The sequence below is a fragment of the Bufo bufo genome, chromosome 3, assembly GCF_905171765.1.
Source record: "Bufo bufo chromosome 3, aBufBuf1.1, whole genome shotgun sequence".
Lineage (NCBI taxonomy): Eukaryota > Metazoa > Chordata > Amphibia > Anura > Bufonidae > Bufo > Bufo bufo.
In genome coordinates this window covers 651566851-651593011 of record NC_053391.1, presented here as the reverse complement: position 1 = coordinate 651593011, position 26161 = coordinate 651566851, and the positions used below count along the sequence as shown (strand labels likewise).

General features: G+C 49.1%; 1 protein-coding gene across 1 annotated transcript in view; it reads right to left on the bottom strand.

Annotated features, from left to right (window-relative positions):
* The window catches only part of GUCY1A2 (guanylate cyclase 1 soluble subunit alpha 2), a 245866-nt gene extending 233419 nt beyond the window's left edge, over positions 1-12447 (bottom strand). Inside the window, 2 exon segments of the mRNA XM_040426272.1 lie at positions 11871-12022; positions 12025-12447. Coding sequence (XP_040282206.1) covers positions 11871-12022; positions 12025-12178 — 306 coding nt within the window. The 5' untranslated portion in view covers positions 12179-12447.
* Between the last annotated feature and the right edge of the window lie 13714 nt (positions 12448-26161).

The following is a 26161-nucleotide window of genomic DNA, read 5'->3' as shown; positions in this document are numbered from 1 at the left end:
GGGCTGGGTTCACATCCTATTTTTTTCATCCATTTAATGTATACCAAAAATGTCTGCGTTAACAGATGCCTCAGACTGATGCCGTACAGTGGCGTACGTTCACCATACAGTTCCATGGTAAAAAAACATATACGTTGACGTATGCATTTTTTACTTGACTGCAGGATACAAAAACGTGGAGTGCTGCACATTTGTATACATCAAACCGATAGGAAAAACGTAATGTGAACACACATTGGGGGGGAGGGGGGCGTACTAAATTTCGCTGTGGGGCCCAGTCAGTTATAGCTACATCACTGCACATCTCCTTCTCTCCTCCAGGCCTGGCTCACTGCTGCAGCGGGCCGGAGGAGAGAAGGAGCGCAGGGAGCTGCGGTTAGTGAATGACAGGACCGCCGGCTCCCCTGCAATGATAGGTATGTGAGGCGGCCACTGGGGGGTCATTCATCACACTGTGAGGGCCCCTTACACAGTATAATGACTCCCAGTGCCCCCCATTTAGTATAATGATCCCCATTGACCCTCCATTTAGCATAATGATCACCAGAGCCCCCATTAAATATAATAACCCCTTGTGCCCCCTCCATACAGTATAACCTCCAGTGTGGGGGCGACTGGGGGTCATTATTCTGAATGGAGGGTCACTGTGGGGTCATTATACTGTGAGGGCCCTTTACATAGTATAATGACCCCCAGTGTCCCCCATTTAGTATAATGATCCCCAATGACCCTACATTCAGTATAATCACCCCCAGAGCCGCCTCCATACAGTGTTCCCCCAGTGTGGGGGGCTACTGGGGGTCATTATTCTAAATGGGGGCGACTGGGGGTTATTATTCTGAATGCAGGGCCACAGGTGGTCATTATACAGTGGGGGGGGGGGGGATTGGGGGTTCATTATACTGTGTGAAGGGCCACTAGTAGTCATTATACTGTATAGGGGCCACTGGGGGTCATTATACCGTGTAGGAGCCACAGGGGGACATGTCAATGTAAAAAAATGCCTCATGGGGGCCCACTGGGATTTATCGCCCAAGGGCCCACATGAACCTGGAGCCGGCCCTGGCCGGAGCACTAACAATGAGTGAGGAGTCTCTCTCTCTCTCTGGGGGACCTATGATATAGTGAGATTAAAGGGGTTTCTGTCACCAGAATTAACCCTTAGCGATGTGCTAATGTCAGCTGCACCTAACCAGCCTATTCCTACTTTTATCTCTGCCCCCGTTACTCCAGAAATATAACTTTTATAATATGCTAATTAGCCTCTAGGTGCAGGGGGGGGGCGTTGCCATTGCTCCTAGAGGCTCCGTTCTCCCACCTCTGGCCACGTCCTGCTACACTAGATTGACAGGGCCAGGCAGCCTTCACCTCCAACTGCCGGCCCTGTGCGCTGGGGAAATCTCGCGCCGTTCAGTAATCGGCGCAGGCGCAGTGAGGAAACCGGCAGCCGGCGAGCGCCCTTCACTCACTGCGCCGAATACTGAATGGGACGGCGCAGGTGCGAGATTTACATGGTAGACAGGGCCGGCAGTAGGAGACCAACTCTGCCTGACCCTGTCAATCTAGTGTAGCAGGGCGTGGCCAGAGGGTGGGAGAAACTGAGGCCTCTAGGAGCAAGGGCAACGCCCCCCCTGCACCAGAGGCTAATTAGCATATTATAAAAGTTATATTTCTGGGTAACGGGGGCAGAGATAGGCTAGTTAGGTTCAGCTGACATTAGCACATCTCTAATGTCAGCTAGCTTTATAGGGTTAATTCTGGTGACAGAATCCCTTTAAGGCCTCATACACACAGCTGTTGCCAACCGTGGCCCGTATTGCGGCTCGCAAACAGCGGGTCCGCAATACACCGGCACCACCCATTCACTTGAAATGTTCTATTTTTTTACAGTGCGGACGGATCACGGACCCATTCAAGTTGAATGGGATCTCGATCCATCCTGGCTGTTGTAAGGATGTTGCCCGTGCATTGGGGACCGCAAATTGCGGTCCCCAATGCACGTAACAGCCATGTGCGCAAGGACTAATTAAAGGGGTTTTCTGGGAGTTTTATACTGATGACCTATCTGATCGTGGGGGGCCGACACCCAGGACAGCTGTTGGAGAAGGCACTGGCGCCCCTTTAAATCGAATTAAACCTTGCATTTACCTAGGTTGCAATATTTGGTATAAAAGCATGAGTGCGGCATACAGTATGTGGATGTATGAGTGCGGCATGCAGTATGTGGATGTATGAGTGCGGCATGCAGTATGTGGATGTATGAGTGCGGCATGCAGTATATGGATGTATGAGTGCGGCATAGAATATGTGGATGTATGAGTGCGGCACGCAGTATGTGGATGTATGAGTGCGGCATGCAGTATGTGGATGTATGAGTGCGGCACGCAGTATGTGGATGTATGAGTGCGGCATGCAGTATGTGGATGTATGAGTGCGGCATGCAGTATGTGGATGTATGAGTGCGGCATGCAGTATATGGATGTATGAGTGCGGCATAGAATATGTGGATGTATGAGTGCGGCACGCAGTATGTGGATGTATGAGTGCGGCATGCAGTATGTGGATGTATGAGTGCGGCATACAGTATGTGGATGTATGAGTGCGGCACGCAGTATGTGGATGTATGAGTGCGGCATGCAGTATGTGGATGTATGAGTGCGGCATGCAGTATGTGGATGTATGAGTGCGGCATTCAGTATGTGGATGTATGAGTGCGGCATTCAGTATGTGGATGTATGAGTGCGGCATGCAGTATGTGGATGTATGAGTGCGGCATGCAGTATGTGGATGTATGAGTGCGGCACGCAGTATGTGGATGTATGAGTGCGGCACGCAGTATGTGGATGTATGAGTGCGGCACACAGTATGTGGATGTATGAGTGCGGCATTCAGTATGTGGATGTATGAGTGCGGCATGCAGTATGTGGATGTATGAGTGCGGCATGCAGTATGTGGATGTATGAGTGCGGCATGCAGTATGTGGATGTATGAGTGCGGCACGCAGTATGTGGATGTATGAGTGCGGCACGCAGTATGTGGATGTATGAGTGCGGCACGCAGTATGTAAATGTATTTTGATGAGGTGTTGTGCTTGTTGGTAGATTTGCTAATTTATAAATATAGGATGTGAGTGTGTTTTGTACACACTGTTTGCCTGTTATTGGTGTATGTGTGTCTATATGTGTGTGGTTTATGTGAATGTATTTAGTTTTAGACCTCATGCACATCACCATATTTTCGGTCCACATCTGATCCACATCTTTTGCTGATCGCATGTGGACTTAATTTCTATGGGTCTACAAAAAATGTGGACAGAACACGGACGTCATCTGTGTGCTGGCCGCATCCGTTCCGCGAATGCATTTGGGCAGTGTCCATATTTTGTGTCCTTAGTGCATCTGCTTGCTGTTGTATTGTATATCTGGTTGTGTGTGTGTAAGAGGGTCAATACTATCGCCACATACAATGTGGATGAATAATTGCATAGTACAAAGCTGTACAATAGAAATATAGATTGTGTGTGTATATATATATAATAGTGTTAAATAACATAATATAATACAAAGTAAAGAATATCGACACAATATGTCAAATAGGCAGAAAGTAGTTACAGACAGGTCACAATATGAACCAGACCAGCGATGTATAAATAATATGGACTGCACAGAGAAGTAATAAAGAGGGAATAATGTAGCAAGGAACAAGCTACAGACATAAAAATCTGCCCGGTAATCAAACATGTAAATCAATAGCATAAAGCGACCATAGATGTCCCTATTGCCAAAACCTAGTCTATCAACGAATTGTTGTGGCTGGTAAAGGGATCAACTAATTCAAATAACCTGGTACAAACTCCCAAGTATACCAAACAACCAAAACAAAAAAAAGGAGCTAGCAAAGTACCCATAAAAATTGTATTTTATTAAGTTACAATGTATAACAAAATATACCGTTAAAAAGGGGGAACTGACAGAACAGGCACCATCCTGGCACCACACACACTGCAGTTACCCCATCCTAATACTACACACACTGCAGAATTGTGTCATGAAATATCAATATTCCATGTGAATAAATACATATAATGATAAAAATTAATACCTAATACTGGGGTGAGTCAATAGTGGCAAAATACATAAACAAATACATAATATGGGGATATTGGCCGACTAAACATGTTATATGCGGACCGGACCTGCAAAAGATCTAAACCAAATCTCCAAAAAGACAGAAATCTAAACCTGAGATGCAGAGTGGTGTGTGCCAGGATGGGGTAGCTGCAGTGTGTGTTGTGCCAGGATGGGGTAGCTGCAGTGTGTGTTGTGCCAGGATGGGGTAGCTGCAGTGTGTGTAGTACCAGGATGGGGTAGCTGTAGTGTGTGTAGTGCCAGGATGGGGTAGCTGTATTGTGTGTGGTGCCAGGATGGGGTAGCTGCAGTGTGTGTGGTGCCAGGATGGGGTAGCTGCAGTGTGTGTGGTGCCAGGATGGGGTAGCTGTAGTGTGTGTAGTACCAGGATGGGGTAGCTGTAGTGTGTGTGGTGCCAGGATGGGGTAGCTGCAGTGTGTGTGGTGACAGGATGGGGTAGCTGCAGTGTGTGTAGTACCAGGATGGGGTAGCTGCAGTGTGTGTAGTACCAGGATGGGGTAGCTGTAATGTGTTTGGTTGCCAGGATGGGGTAGCTGTAGTGTGTGTGTGGTGCCAGGATGGGGTAGCTGTAGTGTGTGTGTGTGCCAGATGGGGTAGCTGCAGTGTGTGTGGTGTCAGGATGGGGTAGCTGTAGTGTGTTTGGTGCCAGGATGGGGTAGCTGCAGTGTGTGTGGTGCCAGGATGGGGTAGCTGCAGTGTGTGTGGTGCCAGGATGGGGTAGCTGCAGTGTGTGTAGTACCAGGATGGGGTAGCTGTAATGTGTTTGGTGCCAGGATGGGGTAGCTGTAGTGTGTGTGGTGCCAGGATTGGGTAGCTGTAGTGTGTGTGGTGCCAGGATTGGGTAGCTGCTGTGTGTGTGTTGTGCCAGGATGGGGTAGCTGCAGTGTGTGTTGTGCCAGGATGGGGTAGCTGCAGTGTGTGTTGTGCCAGGATGGGGTAGCTGCAGTGTGTGTTGTGCCAGGATGGGGTAGCTGTAGTGTGTTGTGCCAGGATGGGGTAATTGCAGTGTGTGTGGTGCCAGGATGGGGTAGCTGCAGTGTGTGTGGTGCCAGGATGGGGTAGCTGCAGTGTGTGCTGTGCCAGGATGGGGTAGCTGCAGTGTGTGTGGTGTCAGGATGGGGTAACGGGGGCAGAGATAGGCTAGTTAGGTTCAGCTGACATTAGCACATCTCTAATGTCAGCTAGCTTATAGGGTTTAATTCTGGGACAGAATCCCTTTAAGGCCTCATCACACAGCTGTTGCCAACCGTGGCCCGTATGCGGCTCGCAAACAGCGGGTCCGCAAATACAACGGCACCACCCATTCACTTGAAATGTCTATTTTTTTACAGGTGCGGACGGATCACGGACCCATTCAAGTTGAATGGATCTCGATCCATCCTGGCTGTTGTAAGGATGTTGCCCGTGCATTGGGGACCCGCAAATTGCAGTCCCCAATGCACGTAACAGCCATGTGCGCAAGGACTAAATTAAAGGGTTTTCTAGAGTTTTATACTGAGGACCTATCTGATCGTGGGGGGCCGACACCCAGGACAGCTGTAGGAGAAGGCACTGCGCCCTTTAAATCGAATTAAACCTTGCATTTACCTAGGTTGCAATATTTGGTATAAAAGCATGAGGTGCGGCATACAGTATGTGGATGTATGAGTGCGGCATGCAGTATGTGGATGGGGTAGCTGCAGTGTGTGTTGTGCCAGGATGGGGTAGCTGTAGTGTGTGTAGTGCCAGGATGGGGTAGCTGTAGTGTGTGTGGTGCCAGGATGGGGTAGCTGTATTGTGTGTGGTGCCAGGATGGGGTAGCTGCAGTGTGTGTGGTGCCAGGATGGGGTAGCTGCAGTGTGTGTGGTGCCAGGATGGGGTAGCTGCAGTGTGTGTGTTGTGCCAGGATGGGGTAGCTGCAGTGCGTGTGGTGCCAGGATGGGGTAGCTGCAGTGTATGTGGTGACAGGATGGGGTAGCTGCAGTGTGTGTGGTGCCAGGATGGGGTAGCTGCAGTGTGTGTTGTGCCAGGATGGGGTAGCTGTAGTGTGTGTGGTGCCAGGATGGGGTAGCTGCAGTATGTGTGGTGCCAGGATGGGGTAGCTGCAGTGTGTGTGGTGCCAGGATGGGGTAGCTGCAGTGTGTGTAGTACCAGGATGGGGTAGCTGTAATGTGTTTGGTGCCAGGATGGGGTAGCTGTAGTGTGTGTGTGGTGCCAGGATGGGGTAGCTGCAATGTGTGTAGTACCAGGATGGGGTAGCTGCAGTGTGTGTGGTGCCAGGATGGGGTAGCTGCAGTTTGTGTGGTACCAGGATGGGGTAGCTGCAGTGTGTGTAGTACCAGGATGGGGTAGCTGTAATGTGTTTGGTGCCAGGATGGGGTAGCTGTAGTGTGTGTGGTGCCAGGATGGGGGTAGCTGCAGGTGTGTGTGTGTGCCAGGATGGGGTAGCTGCAGTGTGTGTAGTGCCAGGATGGGGTAGCTGCAGTGTGTGGTGCCAGGATGGGGTAGCTGCAGTGTGTGTGGTGCCAGGATGGGGTAGCTGCAGTGTGTGTGGTGTCAGGATGGGGTAATTGCAGTGTGTGTGGTGCCAGGATGGGGTAGCTGCAGTGTGTGTGGTGCCAGGATGGGGTAATTGCAGTGTGTGTGGTGCCAGGATGGGGTAGCTGCAGTGTGTGTGGTGCCAGGATGGGGTAGCTGTAGTGTGTGTGGTGCCAGGATGGGGTAGCTGCAGTGTGTGTAGTACAGGATGGGGTAGCTGTAATGTGTTTGGTGCCAGGATGGGGTAGCTGTATGTGTGTGGTGGTGCCAGGATTGGGTAGCTGTAGTGTGTGTGTGGTGCCAGGATTGGGTAGCTGTAGTGTGTGTGGTGCCAAGATGGGGTAGCTGCAGTGTGTGCTGTGCCAGGATGGGGTAGCTGCAGTGTGTGTGGTGCCAGGATGGGGTAGCTGCAGTGTGTGTAGTGCCAGGATGGGGTAGCTGTAGTGTGTTTGGTGCCAGGATGGGGTAGCTGTAGTGTGTGTGGTGCCAGGATGGGGTAGCTGTAGTGTGTGTAGTACCAGGATGGGGGTAGCTGCAGTGTGTGTGGTGCCAGGATGGGGTAAGCTGTAGTGTTGTGTGTGGTGCCAGGCTTGGGTAGCTGTAGTGTGTGTGGTGCCAGGATGGGGTAGCTGTAGTGTGTTTGGTGCCAGGATGGGGTAGCTGCAGTGTGTGTAGTACCAGGATGGGGTAGCTGTAGTGTGTGTGGTGCCAGGATGGAGTAGCTGTAGTGTGTTTGGTGCCAGGATGGGGTAGCTGCAGTGTGTGTAGTACCAGGATGGGGTAGCTGCAGTGTGTATGGTGCCAGGATGGGGTAGCTGTAGTGTGTGTGGTGCCAGGATGGGGTAGCTGTAGTGTGTGTAGTACCAGGATGGGGTAGCTGCAGTGTGTGTGGTGCCAGGATGGGGTAGCTGTAGTGTGTTTGGTGCCAGGATGGGGTAGCTGTAGTGTGTGTGGTGCCAGGATGGGGTAGCTGTAGTGTGTGTAGTACCAGGATGGGGTAGCTGCAGTGTGTGTGGTGCCAGGATGGGGTAGCTGTAGTGTGTGTAGTACCAGGATGGGGTAGCTGTAATGTGTTTGGTGCCAGGATGGGGTAGCTGTAGTGTGTGTGTGTGTGTGTGTGTGTGTGGTGCCAGGATGGGGTAGCTGTAGTGTGTGTGTGGTGCCAGGCTTGGGTAGCTGTAGTGTGTGTGGTGCCAGGATGGGGTAGCTGTAGTGTGTTTGGTGCCAGGATGGGGTAGCTGTAGTGTGTGTAGTACCAGGATGGGGTAGCTGCAGTGTGTGTGGTGCCAGGATGGGGTAGCTGTAGTGTGTGTGTGGTGCCAGGATGGGGTAGCTGTAATGTGTTTGGTGCCAGGATGGGGTAGCTGTAGTGTGTGTGTGTGTGTGTGTGGTGCCAGGATGGGGTAGCTGTAGTGTGTGTGTGGTGCCAGGCTTGGGTAGCTGTAGTGTGTGTGGTGCCAGGATGGGGTAGCTGTAGTGTGTTTGGTGCCAGGATGGGGTAGCTGCAGTGTGTGTAGTACCAGGATGGGGTAGCTGTAGTGTGTGTGGTGCCAGGATGGAGTAGCTGTAGTGTGTTTGGTGCCAGGATGGGGTAGCTGTAGTGTGTGTAGTACCAGATGGGGTAGCTGCAGTGTGTGTGGTTACCAAGATGGTGCCTATTCTGTCACTTCCTCCCCTTTTTAACGGTATATTTTGTTATACATTGTAACTTAATAAAAATAAAAATGTATAGAGTACTTTGCGAGCTCCGGTAATCACACAGCGCGGCCCTAACAACATGTCCTGGGCAAAGCGTTCAGTGAGACATGCAAAGATCCAGTACAAGGGCTTATGCACATGACAGTATGTATTTTTGCGGTCCGCAAAACACAGATCCGCAAAAAAGAAAAACGGATGACATCCGTGGTCACGTCCACGTTGCGTCCGTTTTTCTTTTTTTGGCGGAACGGACATACGGAGACGGAATGCACACGGAATCATTTCCGTTTTTTTTTTTTCAAGCCCATTGAAATAAATGGTTCCGTATACGCACCTGTAAAACAACGGACACGGAAAGAAAAATACATTCGTGTGCATGAGCCCTTAATTGGGAGAAGATAAATGAATGAAGCGGCAGGAGGAGGGGTTAAAACCATGGAGGCGGGAGTATGGCATGCAAATGATGGGGAATGGCGTGAAATGTAAATAAATAATTATCCATAAAATTGGAAGCATTCCATCCGAATAGTCTTAGAGATAAGAAAATGGGCTGTGTCCCCCCCCCACACACACACAAACGCACCACACTCTTGTGGGTCAGGTTGTGTCTGGTATTGCAGCTCAACTTTCTCTACTTCATCACGCTGCACTACCAGAGACTACCCCTAGGAAAGACCCCTTTTCTAATCTCAAGCAACCCCTTAAAGTAATAGCATATTCTCTCAATTCCTGAAATGAGGTCTTTGCTCACATACGTTTTCTCCATAAAGCGACTGTGTGGCCTAGATCTGTGCATTGATGTTCATGGGAGCGGACTGAACATGATCTGTATAAACATGAGTCCCCTCCGTACCCCACATGGACTCAGTCGAAAGTCAGGTGCCAACTCTCTTGGGACATTGACTCTCTGCAACCTGGAGGTAACCACAGTCTATCAATTTACAGGTTCAGCGACTTCACGATTTCCTAGATAATAGGTGAAAAGTATCTGGAGCCCCAATATGGCTGCTATAACCTAAGGGCTATACTTTTTTTTTTAATTAAAGGGGTTGTCCATCGAGCCACAATGCCTTTGTGTTAAAAGGGTTCTCTGAAAATAAGCTGCCGGGACCCCCAGTGATCAGCAGGAATTCCCAGCAGGTCGTGTTTCAATTCCCCCTGCAGCACTCCCGCAGGAGAGAAGCTGCATTACACGGTGCCCATTGCAATCGATGGGCTGATCATCTGACACAGGGACATGCCAGGTCCTCCAAAGAGAGAGATGTTTGTAAAAGCGCTCCGCTCTGGCTCATTGAAGGAGGACACAAATGAAGGACGCTCCTCTGTTTCATTTTATTCTAAATCCGACCAACCCTTTAAGATGTGCTGCCCTCCGCTAATCAGATTAGGCATTTAGAGGATCGTGGTCCAAATCATGCCAATGGAAATCGCTCCCCACCAGCTTCTCGGACCTGCAACAAAACTAGTTCAGTGTCACTTCATGGTGCACATCTGTAACCTCCAAACCCGTCTGCTGGACAACTACAACTTCCAGCATCCTAACAGCTGGATGGAACCCCACTGGTTAAGGGTACGGCTTTGACCCAGGGGGGCTTCCTTTAGGAATGAGCAAAGAGTGGGCTAAACATCAGGGCACATACGGGTTATTTATCCAAACTATCATTAAATATCTAATGAAATGGGCAGGCGGGAAGTTTTTAGGGACTGTGCCCACCTGGGGGGTTTTTTGTAGGTCACTGTGCCATTAGTTGCCATTAATTAGTGCGTGGAGTTGGGCGAGGGTGACGTTAAATATACACTGCCGCGTGACCAAAGTAGCGCTCAGTCTATAATGAGCCGGGCTCCTTCCCCTGATTATCCTCCCCTTATCTCTCATTTCCTTGCTCTGTGAAGACAAAAGGGGGGATGTCAGCGCCGACCCTTCTCTTTCTGTCTCCTGCCAACCCTTCCTCGCTGCCTACACAACCCACAAAATGTCTATTCCTAGGAAGAGTCCATGGTAGTAGTAGGAGTAGACCGCTGTACCCCCCCGTACCATAGTGTCTAAAGCCCATTCTCCATATGCTGCAGGGTACTGGTTCTGTTCCCATACATCTCATTAAGGCTACTTTCACACTCAGCGATCCAAAACGGATCAGTTTTGCCCTAATGCATTCTGAATGGACAAGGATTCGCTCAGAATGCATCACTTTGCCTCCGTTCCGTCTCCATTCCGCCCTGGAGGCTGCCTGCAGCGTTTTTCTGTACGCGATGTGGTGCGGAGCAAGACGGATCCGTCCTGGGACACAATGTAAGTCAATGGGGACGGATCCGTTTTCTCTGACACAATCTGGCACAATAGAAAACGGATCCGTCCACCGTTGACTTTCAATGGAGTAAGTGACGGATCCGTCTTGGCTATGTTACAGATAATACAACCGGATCCGTTCATGGCGGATGCAGGCGGTTTGTATTATTGTAACGGATCAGTTTTTGCAGATCCATGACATGAGATCCGCCCAAAACACGAGTGTGAAAGTAGCCTTAGATGTCATCTACGTGAAACGCAAAGTCTTGAAAAACTACAAAATATCTACGGTATCTACATTATCTATGTCATATCTATCTATCTATATCTCTATCTAACTATCTATATATAATCTATCTATCATCTATCTATATGTCTATTATATATAATCTATGCTAGACATAATCTATCTATTATCTATAATCTATCTATGTCATATCTATCTATATCTCTATATCTATATATCATCTATCTATATCTCTATTATATATAATCTATCTATCTATAATCTATCTCATATCTACAGTACTATCTATACATCATCTTCTATCTATTACATATATCTATATCTCTATTACATATAATCTATCTCATGTCTATCTATATCTCTATTATATAATCTATCTCGTATGCTATATCTCTATCTAACTATCTATATATCATCTATCTATCGATATCTCTATTATCTATATATCATCTATCGATATCTCTATTATCTATAATCTATCTATGAATAGTAACGCTGAATATTCACCCCTTTCTGGCCCTGAATCTTATAGATTGAATAGTGTTACTATGGCGATGAGGAATTCTATACTGACATCCTGATGCTAGAAGTGCAGGTAGGGACGGTATAGCCGCCGCACTCCTACACATTTCTCCTGAGGGGAGCAGACCTAGCATGTGCCTGGCAGCAGAAACCCCCTCTCATGGCGCTCTACCAATATACATGCCATCACATACGGCACCTCTCCTATATTTACATTAAAATGTTTCCTGCAACATTGTTCTCTACGGAGAATGGCAGCACTGTATGGGCGACCAGTCCGGTTACATATGGGCACAGCATGTGCCTGTGGGTGCTGTGGCACTAATGAACACAGCATATGTCTAATGACACAGGTTGGCCAAGTGTCACTCATCTGCAAAGGAATCTCCTTCGTTAACCTGCCCTGCCAGGTGCCAATCCCCCCCAATCAGACATTGCAGGTCCCTTTTACCGTGGGAGAAGTCAGTTTCCTGATGCTCTCTCCCAGGGAGTCCAGGTTCACCCGTCTCCTCCTGGTGGCTCTCCTGGGGCCAGGAACCGGTTGTGGGTGCTGATCCTGAGACCCGGTGGGGCTTTTGCTCCCGTTCCAGCACATCCGAGCCAGGGGCATTCTGGTTCTTCCTCTGGGCTGGTCTCGGTATAGTCAGATCCCAGCGAGCTGAAGGATTCCGATGAGATCTTCCTCCCGGACATGCTGAGGCTTGGTATAACCACCATGAGACGCTGCGCTAGGTTCAGGCTAGAAAGAGCTGAGAGCATGCTGTGGTCCTGTGCCAAGGTCCGGCTTGTCCTTTATAGAGCAGCTCGGTGCCAGTCCTTGTACGTAGCTGCTTGTTAGCACCCCCCGTGCCTCCCTTTTGTTTCTCCGGCTTTTCCTTTTGTTTGCAGTTCTGTGGCGTGCGCAGCAGCACCGCAGGCAGCAGAGCTCTGTGCTGTGCGGGCGCCTCTTCTCTTTCCCTCTGTATTTTGAACGCTGATGCTCTTCCCTCGCTCTTTACATTTTTTTCTCTCTTTCCTCCTTCCCAGGGCTGCTGCATTTCTCCACAGCTCCAGCCACCGTCACGTGCTCCTCTCCCCTGTCACCAGCGTGACACACTTCTAACAGGACTTGGGAAGCCCCCCCTTCCTCCCCCTGGTCTGTGGCTTTCCATTTTCACTAAGAAAGACAGAATCATCTCTACAGACGTGGTCTATAGGCACCTGGAGATGTAGCAGAGCTGAACGCGTCATTTACCTCTCTAGGTTTCGCCACATTGTGATATCATGACAAATGGCCAGCTAAAGTATAAACTGAGCCCCGCCACAAATCACATGTAGATGTTCAAGACGGATTTTATTTATTATTTTTTTTACTTGCGCCATTTTTATTCCAAGTTTTTTGGTAAAGGATTAAAGATTTTTGTGCCTTTTTTTGTAATGTTGCTGAATTACAGATGATAAAAAAACAACAAAAAAAACAAAACAGATCAGCCCATTGATTTCTATGAGCAAAAAGAGCAATATGACGTAGTGTTACATTGAAGAAAAAAAATATCAAGCACGTAAAAAAAGGGAATATAAGAAAAAAATAAGCAAAGGGGAATAATACAGATGATGGATTTTTTTAACTTGCGCCATTTTTGTTTTTTGGTAAAGGATTCACTTTTTTTTGTAATATTGCTGAATTAAGTAGGATACAAAAATGCATCAACCCATTGACTTCTATGGGCAAAAAGTGCAATATGACATATATTGAAAAAATATATATCAAGCACGTTTTTTTCATGCTTGAAAATTTATATTTTTTTATAAAAAAACACAAAGGGGAATAATACCGTTGTCGTGTATCGGTAACGCTTTATACACATCCGTAATCGGCAAGGGTGAGCGAGCCCCGAGGCTCTGAATTTGACCAAAGAAACATGGAATGATGCGCTATACGGATACGGCTTCTCCAGGTGTGTTCTGCAGGCAGATGTAGCAGAGCTGAATGTGTCATTTAAACTCTCTAGGATATGCCACGTTCTGATCTCATGACAAAAGACCAACTAAAGGATAAAACACAGCTCCGCCACCTCTATATGTGCCAGGGCTCGTTCACAAATCATATATAATATATGTAGATGTGCACAATGGTTCTTTTAAAAAAAATTTGCTCCATTTTAGTTCCCCGGCTTTTTTGTTTTGTTTTTTAAAGGAATCAAGGTTTTTTTTTTGCCTTTTTTTTTGTAATGTTGCTGAATTACAGATTATAAAAAGGGAACAAATGCGCACATGCCAAGTAGGCCAACACCAGACCTGTGTTTTAAATCCAACCCATTGATTTCCATGGGCAAAAAGTGGAATATGACATATATTGGAAAAAAAAAAAAAACATCAAGCACATAAAAAAGGCACAAAAGCAAAATTGACACATATTGTTACCACTTAAAATGTAATATGCAAGGGTGAATGTGGCCCCCGAGGTTCTGAATTTGGACCAAAGAACCATGGAAGGATGCCGCCATACGGATATGACCTCGCAGAGGTAGCAGAGCTGAATGTGTCATTAACTCTTGTTAAGCAGATTTAGCTACGTTGGATACCAAGTCATGACAAAATTACAAACGTGACTCTGCTTCTTCTGATAAGCTCAGCTCCAGGATATCTATATGTGTAAGGCCTCATGCACACGACCGTTTTTTTTTTTACGGTCCGCAATCCGTGATCTGTTTACGGTCCGCAATCCGTGATCCGTGACCGTTTTTTTCGTCCGTGGGTCTTCCTTGATTTTTGGAGGATCCACTGACATGAAAAAAAAAGTCGTTTTGGTGTCCGCCTGGCCGTGCGGAGCCAAACGGATCCGTCCTGAATTACAATGCAAGTCAATGGGGACGGATCCGTTTGACGTTGACACAATATGGTGCAATTGCAAACGGATCCGTCCCCCCATTGACTTTCAATGTAAAGTCAGGAGTCCCTATTATACCATCGGATCGGAGTTTTCTCCAATCCGATGGTATATTTTAACTTGAAGCCGTCCCCATCACCATGGGAACGCCTCTGTGTTAGAATATACTGTCGGATCTGAGTTTTCACGATCAAAAAAAATAGGACAGGTCCCTATTTTTTTTGACGGACAGGATACACGGATCACGGTCTCGGCTGCAAAACGGTGCATTTTCCGATTTTTCCACGGACCCATTGAAAGTCAATGGGTCCGCGAAAAAAAACGGAAAAACGGCACCAACGGCCACGGATGCACACACGGTCGTGTGCATGAGGCCTGAGGGAGGGTTCATTCACAAGTCATTGACAAGTATGAATGAAATGACTCCTTCCAGCTGTGTTCTGCGGGCAGATGTAGCAGTGCTGAATGTGTCACTTGACTCCATTAGGCTGTATAGCAGGCATGGCCAACCTGAGGCTCTCCAGCTGTTGCAGAACTACAACTCCCAGCATGCTCAGACTGCCTACAGCTATCAGCCTGCAGTCAGGGCATGGTGGGAGTTGTAGTTTTACAACAGCTGGAGAGCCGCAGGTTGGCCATGGCCTGCTGTATAGCATGAGAACGATTACATCCATGAGCCAAAGAAATAGAGTGAAGGACACATTTCTGCAGTCGCTGCACTTATGGAAATGGACTCCTGGCAGCTGTTAGAATAGATGTAGCAGTGCTGAATTTGCGAGGTGACTCTTTGGGCTGAATAGATGGAGCATTCTGACAATACTCAGTAGAGATGATACAGTTGATTTGCAAAAAAAAAAAAAATACACTGTCAATTAACAATAAATTGTGACATGACAAACTAGCCTCTACTGCACAGTTCACTACCTCTGTATGTCTGAGACTTTGCATTTGCCTAAAAGAAGTGGTGAAGCAGAAGCTTCAGCAGTCGAATAGCTGCGCTTTATAGATGTAAGACCTCATGCACACAAACGTATTTTCTTTCCGTGTCCGTTCCGTTTTTTTTAAAGTTATTCCGTGTGCAAAAAAATAGAAGATGTCCTATTATTGTCCGCAGGGACTGTTTCTATTAGGGGCCAGCTGTTCCGTTCTGCAAAATACAGATGCACACAGACGTCATCCGTTTTTTATTGTTATGATCCCCGTTTTTTGTGGACCGCAAAATACATACGATCGTGTGCATGAGCCCTAACTCCTTGCACCTGTGATTGCAGGAAGAAATAGGTGTAGCAGACATGAGTTTGTCATTGATATGATTGGGGTGGAATAGTCTGAGCATTGTGATAACTCTCATACTCAGGATAACTACGTTTACTCACAGTGTAATACCGCGATGAGCTGTGACAAATGACAAACGGAACTACTACAACCGTCATATTGAGCTCTGCTACATCTGTATGTGTGAGGCTCTGCGTGTAACCAAGAAGAACAAGGTTCAAGTGCACAAACCCCTCACAGCTGTGGCTTATAGGCACATGCAGATGTAACAAGCTGTGGTCTATGGGCATACAGAATGTAGCAGGGCTGACCTTTGTCATTCAGCAACATTGTGATATAAGATGTCGCGTATGACAAACATAGCTCTCCTACGTCAGTGCATCTGATTCTTTGCATTCGCAAAAGAACGCGATGAAGAAGACAAGCCTGTAAATTCACCGTGCTTTAATGGAAGTGACTCCTTACAGCTGAGATCTACAAGCACAAACAGATGTAGCAGTGTTGAATATGTCACATACACGTGATATCACCATGAGTTATGCCGAATAATAAATCATTCTGTTTCCGATGACAAACTCATTACTCCTACATCTGTCAAACAGGAATCCTACTGCTTTATATTATTTTTATCATTCATTTCCTAAGGTTCTTTCTCATTTCATTTTTTTTTTTTTTTTTATTACGGCATCAGTAGGACTGTAGCGGCGGATTATCAGAAGATGCGGTACGCAGGCACAAAATACGGACTTTTAAGTCTCCATTGACTTCTATGGTTGGGTTACATTACTGACCAGCACCGCACAGAACTGGTGATGGTGTGAATTAGGAGAATTTCCAAACTGGTGTTTACTCAGGTACCGGATTATCAGACTTTCTGGATAATCGGATGCCGGGATTACAAGAAGACCCTTGTAGTGGGGAGATTTATGAGGCACCGTATGCCGGTTTTACTAGTATAAAAAAAGTGTGTTTTTTTTTTTACTAGCGCCATCTTTCCACAACAATGTGCGTCTTTTACGCCATGTTGAAATATTTAGCGTAGATTACTGAAAACCGCAGGTTCATGCGATCAAACGCCGTCTGGAGCGGTAACCTACGAGGAGAGACCTATGTATGGAGCCGATAACGCATAACGCACTGTGCCAGGTGACAAATTCAGCTCTGCTATGTGGTATCACCTTGGAAACCCTTATTTCTAGCTGTCGTTATCTAATTACTGGCCATCCGTCGTCATCGTCGGGGGTCTTCCCGCACCACCGCCACCTATACCATTAGACGCTATCATGTAATAAGACGCTCAGATAACATCTTGGTATCCATGGTTACATAACTTGTAGATATCTCCACAGGCACTGAGAAATAGCCAGAGTCAGCAAATCTGTGCTGAGGGGGGGAGGTCACCTCTGCCCCCGAACAATGCGATCCTGCTCCGTAAATATTAACCCTTCCTGCGCCACAGACTCCTCTGAGTTAGGCCTCTTGCACAGGACCATATGGCTTTTTCAGTATTTTGCGGTCCGCAAAATACGGATCTGCAAAAAAAAATACGGATGGCGTCCGTGTGCGTTTATTTTTTTGCGGAACGGAACAGCTGGCCCCTGATAGAACAGTACTATCCTTGTCTGTAATGCGGACAATAAGGCTTATTGCACACGAACACGTGTGCGCTCTGTGGCCGTATTGAGGACCGCATTTGAGGATCCGAAATACACGGGCACCGTTCCGTGTGCATTCCGCATCACGGATGCGGACCCATTCACTTTAATGGGTCCGCAAATCCGAAGATGCGGAATGGTGCGGAACGGAAGCACGGAACGGAACACTACGGGAGCACTACGGAGTTCTTCCGTGGGAATTCGTCCCGTACTTCCGTTCTGCAAAAAGATAGAACATGTCCTATTAAAGTGACTGGGTCTGCGATCCGCTGCGGCTGCCCCACGGTGGATGTTCGTGCATTGTGGCCCGCAGCACGACCACGGGGCGCACACGTTCGCGTGCAAGAGGCCTAAGGCATCTATCCAGTGGGTTTATCAAAAAGAAAAAGAAAAGCGATTGTGCTTGACGGTTATCTAGCCGTTACCTTATCAGATTACATACCCCTGATGAATCTGACAGTATCTACTGTCAGAGGAAACGCGTCGGGATCTAAAAAGATAAAACGACATCTGGCTGCTTATATTTGGAGGACTCTTCTATAGGGTGAGAAAAATAGGGATAGCCACCGATAAGCTCCTTCTGGGGTGATTCTCCTGCATCTAGGCGGGAGACCTCTCCGCTTTCAGGCAGGGCCACACAGTTTTAGTAGGATAATAAATCAGTGAAACAGTATATATACTCCTACAACATTTTCTAATCAAACCATTACTGTGAGCACAGTGTAGAGGTATACTGTATATTGTGGGGCACAGTGTAGAGGTATACTGTATATTGTGGGGCACAGTGTAGAGGTATACTGTATATTGTGTGGCACAGTGTAGAGGTATACTGTATATTGTGTGGCACAGTGTAGAGGTATACTGTATATTGTGGGGGCACAGTGTAGAGGTATACTGTACATTGTGTGGCACAGTGTAGAGGTATACTGTATATTGTGCGGCACAGTGTAGCGGTATACTGTATATTGTGTGGCACAGTGTAGAGGTATACTGTATATTGTTGTAGCACGTGTGAGGTATACTGTACATTGTGGGCACAGTGTAGAGATATACTGTATATTGTGTGGCACACGTTGTATAGGTATACTGTATATTGTGGGGCAGTGTGTAGAGGTATTCTGTATATTGTGTGGCACAGTGTAGGCTATATGTGTATAACATAAACATATTCCACATGAAAAACTTACAATTACTTGGCTTGGCCCTTTGGGATCCTCGGACACCACTTCACCACATTGGCCGGGGCTCGGCCGGAGCTGATGTTGTGCTTTATCCTAATGAGAAAGATTTCATAATAAGGATTTGGAGAAGGGGCTGAGGGGTCACAGAGCAGAGAGAGGCTGGTGCTGCCACTAGGGGGTCATACCATGGGGGAGTAATAAAGCCCACCATAATGCTCCCCCCCCCCCAGTAGTAATAATTTTCCTTATCATGTGCAAAACATACCCCCTTGTAATGCCCCCAGTTTAAGCTAATGTTCCCATAATGTGCCAATATAAATACCCCTTCTCAGTGCCCCTGTAGATGACCCCGTAATACTCCTCTCCCCCCTTCCCCATAGTACCCACCATAATGTGTCCCAGTAAAAAATGCCCCTATACATAGCCCCCCATATAAAATACCCCTTCTTTTTAGCCTCTGTTCGATGCCCCTATAGTGCCACCCAATAATGTGCCAGTAATATGTGCCACAATAGATGCCCCCCCAATCATGTGCCAGTAATAAGAGCCCCCCACCATCATGTGCCAGTAGCCAGAGTGCCCCCTATCATGTGCCAGTAGCCCCCCTATCAGGTGCCAGTAGCCCCCCCCCCTTATGTGCCAGTAGCCACCTATTATGTCCCAGTAGCCCACCTTATGTTCCAGTAGCCCCCCTTATCCCTTATGTGCCAGTAGCCCCCTTATGTTCCAGCAGCCCCCCTTATGTGCCAGAAGCCCCCCTTATGTCTGTGCCAGCAGCCCCCCTATGTCTGTGCCAGCAGCCCCCCTTATGTGCCAGCAGCCCCCCTTATGTGCCAGCAGCCCCCCTTATGTCTGTGCCAGCAGCGCCTCTTATGTCTGTGCCAGCAGCCCCCCTTATGTCTGTGCCAGCAGCCCCCTGAGTCTGTGCCAGAAGCCCCCCCTTATGTCTGTGCCAGCAGCCCCCCTTATGTGCCAGCAGCCCCCCTTATGTCTGTGCCAGCAGCCCCCCTTATGTGCCAGCAGCCCCCTCTTATGTCTGTGCCAGCAGCCCCCCTTATGTCTGTGCCAGCAACCCCCTTATGTGCCAGTATTGTAATTTTTACATATAAAAAAATAAATAAACTTATACTTACCTCCTCCAGGATGCGATGCAGGCCTCTTCCGGCCTGTGTCCCTCGCTGGCTCAGACGGCGCGATGACGTCATCGCGCCGCCTGCACCGGCCTCTGATAGGCTGCTGGCCTAGTGCTGGCAGCCTATCAGAGGAACAGGGAGGGGACACACATCTCCCTGCCCTGCTGCATTACAGACATTTGTATTGCCGTCCTGAGGACGGCAATACAGATGAGATGACTTTGGAGATGAGTCCGGTCCAAGAAGCGGCCCTGACACAGATACAGTTAAACTCAAGACATGTCATAGACTTCCCAGGACCACAAGACAGCCGGTAAATCCAGAACTGTCCTGCCACAGTAGAGTGTAAGCTCTTATGGGCAGGGACCTCTCTCCTGTACAGTGTAATCTCTTACGGTCAGGGACCTCTCTCCTGTAGAGTGTAATCTCTTATGGGCAGGGTCCTCTCTCCTGTACAGTGTAGGCTCTTATGGGCAGGGTCCTTTTTCCTGTAGAGTCTAAGCTCTTATGGACAGGGACCCCTCTCCTGTAGAGTGTAAGCTCTTATGGACAGGGTCCTCTTTCCTGTAGAGTGTAAGCTCTTATGGACAGGGTTCTCTTTCCTGTAGAGTGTAAGCTGTTATAGGCAGGGTCCTTTCTACTGTAGAGTGTAAGCTCTTATGGACAGGGTCCACTCTACTGACTGTAGAGTGTAAGCTCTTCTGGACAGGGTCCTCTCTCCTGTAGAGTGTAATCTCTTATGGACAGGGACCTCTCTCCTGTAGAGTGTTAGCTCTTATAGGCAGGGTCCTCTCTCCTGTAGAGTGTAAGCTCTTATGGAGAGGGAGCTCTCTCCTGTAGAGTGTAAGCTCTTATGGGCAGGGTACTCTCTCCTGTAGAGTGTAAGCTCTTATAGGCAGGGTCCTCTCTCCTGTAGAGCGTAAGCTCTTATGGAGAGGGAGCTCTCTCCTGTAGAGTGTAAGCTCTTATAGGCAGGGTCCTCTCTCCTCTAGAGTGTAAGCTCTTATAGGCAGGGTCCTCTCTCCTGTAGAGTGTAAGCTCTTATAGGCAGGGTCCTCTCTCCTGTAGAGCGTAAGCTCTTATGGAGAGGGAGCTCTCTCCTGTAGAGTGTAAGCTCTTATAGGCAGGGTCCTCTCTCCTCTAGAGTGTAAGCTCTTATGGGCAGGGTCCTCTCTCCTGTAGAGTGTAAGCTCTTATGGGCAGGGACCTCTCTCCTGTAGAGTGTAAGCTCTTATGGGCAGGGACCTCTCTCCTGTAGAGTGTAAGCTCTTATAGGCAGGGTCCTCTCTCCTGTAGAGTGTAAGCTCTTATGGGCAGGGACCTCTCTCCTGTAGAGTGTAAGCTCTTATAGGCAGGGTCCTCTCTCCTGTAGAGTGTAAGCTCTTATGGGCAGGGACCTCTCCCCTGTAGAGTGTAAGCTCTTATATACTGTATATAATCACATTATCATAACTTACGATATCCAGAATAAAAAACAGAAGGATGACAAATTTAGCTCTGCTACCCCTGTACAAGCAAATTATAAATATCATCACAGAAATGTTTCATGTGACTTCCTTCCACCCTGCAGCAGCACAATGACCCCAACTCAGCAAAAAAGAAGTTCTGCAACAGATGCTACGACCTCCTCAGAGGCCTGATCTCCACATATTCGAGGCTTTTGTGGTAACCTGCAGAGACAGAAGCAGGGCCGAGCCAAAAACTGCAAAAATGCGGTCTAAATCTCTAAAATGCTGAAAGGCCCTACAGGCAGGTTTCCTTACAGGGCGTACTGTACGACGTAGCAGAGAGAGAGAATTGATGATTTGTGCCTGCACCATTCTGTAGTTACCTTATGACTAATAATAACCTCATGTTTACCTGCAGTCCTATGTAAACCGCATACCTCTCAACTTTCTAAATGTACAAAGAGGGACATACCGTGCGGCAAATTTTTCCGGACTAGGCCACGCCTCTAACTCCGCCCAAAACATAACTATGCACCTAATCCCAACCAGTCCTCTTAATGCCCCCACGGTAATTATTCCCCCTTCATGCCACCGAACAGTATTTATGCCCACATTGTGCCCCCTCACTGAAATATGCCCAGCTGTTCCCACAGCAATATGCCCTGTTATGTGCCCCCAGTAATATGCCCTGTTAGGTGCCCCCAGTAATATGTCCAGTTATGTGCCCCCGGTAATAGGCCCTGTTATGTGTCCCCAGTAATATACCCAGCTGTGCCCTGTAATATGCCCAGTTATGTGTCCCCAGTAATATGCCCTGTTATGTGCCCCCAGTAATATACCCAGCTGTGCCCTGTAATATGCCCAGTTATGTGCCCCCAGTAATAAGCCCTGTTATGTGCCCCTAGTAATATGTCCAGCTGTGCCCCCAGTAGGATGTCCAGCTGTGCCCCCAGTAATATGCCCAGCTGTTCCCACAGTAATATGCCCTGTTATGTGCCCCCAGTTATATTCCCGGATGTGCCCCCAGTAATATGCCCTGTTATGTGCTCCCAGTAATATGCCCAGCTTTGCTCCCAGTAATATGCCCAGCTGTGCCCCAAGTAATATGTCCAGCTGTGCCCCCAGTAATATATCTAGCTGTGCCCCCAGTAATATTCCCAGCTGTTCCCACGGTAATATGCCCTGTTATGTGCCCCCAATAATATGCCCTGTTATGTGCCCCCAATAAGATGTCCAGCTGTGCCCCCACAGTAATATGCCAAGCTGTGCCCCCAGTAATATGCCCAGATGTTCCCCCCAGTAATATGCCCTGTTATGTGCCCCCAGTATGATGTCCAGCTGTGACCCCAGTAATATGCCCAACTGTGCCCCCAGTAATATTCCCAACTGTGCCCCCAGTAATATGTCCAGCTGTGCCCCCAGTAATATGTCCAGATGTGCCCCCAGTAATATACCCAGATGTGTCGCCTATAATATTTCCAGTTTTCCCCCCAGTAATATGCCCAGGTGTGCCCCCAGCAATATGCCCAGCTGTGCTCCCAGTAAGATGTCCAGCTTTGCCCCCAGTAATATTTCCAGCTGTGCCCCCAGTAAGATGTCCACCTGTGCTCCCAGTAATATGCCGAGCTGTGCCCCCAGTAATATGCCCAGCTGTGCCCCCAGTAATATGCCCAAATGTGCCCAAATGTGCCCCCAGTAAGATGTCCAGCTGTGCCCCCAGTAAGATGTCCAGCTGTGCCCCCAGTTTTATGCCCAGCTGTGCCCCTAGTAAGATGTCCAGCTGTTCCACCAGTAATATTCCCAGCTGTGCCCCCAGTAAGATGTCCAGCTGTGCCCCCAGTAATATGCCCAGCTGTGCCCCCAGTTATATGCCCAGCTGTGCCCCCAGCAATATGTCCAGCTGTGCCCCCAGTAAGATGTCCAGCTGTGCCCCCAGTAATATGCCCAGCTGTGTCACCAGTAATATGTCCAGCTGTGCCCCCAGTAATATGTCCAGCTGTGCCCCCAGTAAGTCCAGCTGTGCCCCCAGTAATATGCCCAGGTGTGCCCCCAGTAATATTACCAGCTGTGCCCCCAGTAATATTCCCAGGTGTGCCCACAGTAATATTCCCAGCTGTGCCCCAATTAAGATGTCCAGCTGTTTCCCCAGTAAGATGTCCAGCTGTTCCCCCAGTAATATGTCCAGCTGTGCCCCCAGTAATATGCCTAGCTGTGCCCCCAGTAAGTCCAGCTGTGCCCCCAGTAAGATATTCAGGTGTGCCCCCAGTAATATTCCCAGCTGTGTCCCCATTAAGATGTCCAGCTGTGCCCCCATTAAGATGTCCAGCTGTGCCCCCAGTAATATGTCCAGCTGTGCCCCCAGTAATATGCCCAGCTGTGCCCCCAGTAATATGCCCAGCTGTGCCCCCAGTTATATGCCCAGCTGTGCCCCCAGTTATATGTCCAGCTGTGCCCACAGTAAGATGCCCAGCTGTGCCCCCAGTAATATTACTGGGGGCACAGCTGTGCATATTACTGGGGGCACAGCTGGGCATCTTACTGGGGGCACAACTGGACATATTACTGGGGGCACAGCTGGGCATATAACTGGAGGCACAGCTGGGCATATAACTGGGGGCACAGCTGGGCATATAACTGGGGGCACAGCTGGGCATATTACTGGGGGCACAGCTGGACATATTACTGGGGGCACAGCTGGACATATTACTGGGGGCACAGCTGGACATATTACTGGGGGCACAACTGGACATCTTACTGGGGGCACAGCTGGACATCTTACTGGGGGCACAGCTGAACATCTTAATGGGGGCACAGCTGGGAATATTACTGGGGGCACAGCTGGGAATATTACTGGGGGCACACCTGAATATCTTACTGGGGGCACAGCTGGGCATATTACTGGGGGCACAGCTGGACATAGATGTCCAGCTGTGCCCCTAGTAAGATGTCCAGCTGTGCCCCCAGTAATATGGCCAGCTGTGTCCCCAGTTATATGCCCAGCTGTGCTCCCAGTAAGTCCAGCTGTGCCCCCAGTAAAATGCCCAGCTGTGCCCCCAGTAATATGTCCAGCTGTGCCCCCAGTAATATGTCCAGCTGTGCCCCCAGTAATATGCCCAGGTGTGCCCCCAGTAATATTACTAGCTGTGCCCCCAGTAATATTCCCAACTGTCCCCACAGTAATATTCCCAGCTGTGCCCCCATTAAGATGTCCAGCTGTGCCCCCAGTAAGATGTCCAGCTGTGCCCCCAGTAATATGTCCAGCTGTGCCCCCAGTAATATGCCCAGCTATGTCCCCAGTAATATGCCCAGCTGTGCCCCCAGTAATATGTCCAGCTGTGCCCCCAGTAAGTCCAGCTTTGCCCCCAGTAAGATATCCAGGTGTGCCCCCAGTAATATTCCCAGCTGTGCCCCCAGTAATATTCCCAGCTGTGCCCCCATTAAGATGTCCAGCTGTGCCCCCATTAAGATGTCCAGCTGTGCCCCCAGTAATATGCCCAGCTGTGCCCCTAGTTATATGCCCAGCTGTGCCCCCAGTAATGTCCAGCTGTGCCCCCAGTAATATGCACAGCTGTGCCCCCAGTAATATGCCCAGCTGTGCCCCCAGTAAGATGTCCAGCTGTGCCCCCAGTAAGATGTCCAGCTGTGCCCCCAGTAATATGCCCAGCTGTGCCCCCAGTAATATGCCCAGCTGTGCCCCCAGTAATATGCCCAGCTGTGCCCCAGTAATATGCCTAGCTGTGCCCCCAGTAATATGTCCAGTTGTGCCCCCAGTAAGTCCAGCTGTGCCCCCATTAAGATGTCCAGCTGTGCCCCCTGTAATATGCCCAGCTGTGCCCCTAGTTATAGGGGTGCCCCCAGTAAGTCCAGCTGTGCCCACATTAAGATGTCCAGCTGTGCCCCCAGTAATATGCCCAGCTGTGCCCCTAGTTATATGCCCAGCTGTGCCCCCAGTTATATGTCCAGCTGTGCCCCCAGTAATATGCTCAGCTGTGCCCCCAGTAATATGCCCAGCTGTGCCCCCAGTAATATGCCCAGCTGTGCCCCCAGTAAGTCCAGCTGTGCCCCCATTAAGATGTCCAGCTGTGCCCCCAGTAATATGCCCAGCTGTGCCCCTAGATATATGCCCAGCTGTGCCCCCAGTAATGTCCAGCTGTGCCCCCAGTAATATGCACAGCTGCGCCCCCAGTAATATGCACAGCTGTGCCCCAAGTAATATGCCCAGCTGTGCCCCAGTAATATTTCCAGCTGTGCCTCCAGTAAGATGTCCAGCTGTGCCCCCAGTAATATGCCCAGCTGTGCCCCCAGTAATATGCCCAGCTGTGCCCCCAGTAATAATGTCCAGCTGTGCCCCCAGTAAGTCCAGCTGTTTCCCCAGTTAAGATATCCAGGTGTGCCCCAGTAATATTCCCAGCTGTGCCCCCAGTAATATTCCCAGCTGTGCCCCCATTAAGATGTCCAGCTGTGCCCCCAGTAGATGCCCAGCTGTGCCCTCCCCAGTAAGATGCCCAGCTGTGCCCCCCAGTAAGATGCCCAGCTGTGCCCCCAGTATAGATGCCTAGCTGTGCCCCCAGTAAGATGCCAGCTGTGCCCCCAGTAAGATGCCCAGCTGTGCCCCCAGTAATATGCCCAGCTGTGCCCCCAGTAAGAAGCCCAGCTGTGCCACCAGGTAAGATGCCCAGCTGTGCCCCCAGTAATATGTCCAGCTGTGACCCCCAGTAATATGCCCCAGCTGTGCCCCCCCAGTAATATGCCCAGCTGTGCCCCCAGTAATATGCCCAGCTGTGCCCAGTAAGATGTCCAGCTGTGGCCCCCAGTAATATGCCCAGCTGTGCTCCAGTAATATACTTCCAGCTGTGCCCCCAGTAATATGCCCAGCTGTGCCCCCAGTAAGATGTCCAGCTGTGGCCCCCAGTAATATGCCAGCTGTTCCACCAGTAAAATGCCCAAGCTGTTGCCCCCCAGTAATATGCCCAGCTGTGCCCCCAGTTAATATCCCCCGCTGTGCCCCCAGTAATATGCCCAGCTGTGCCCCCCAGTTATATCCCCAGCTGTGCCCCAGTAATATGCCCAGCTGTGCCCCCCCGTCATATGCCCAGCTGTGCCCCCAGTAATTATGCCCAGCTGTGCCCCTAGTTATATGCCAGCTGTGCCCCCCCCAGTTATATGTCCAGCTGTGCCCCC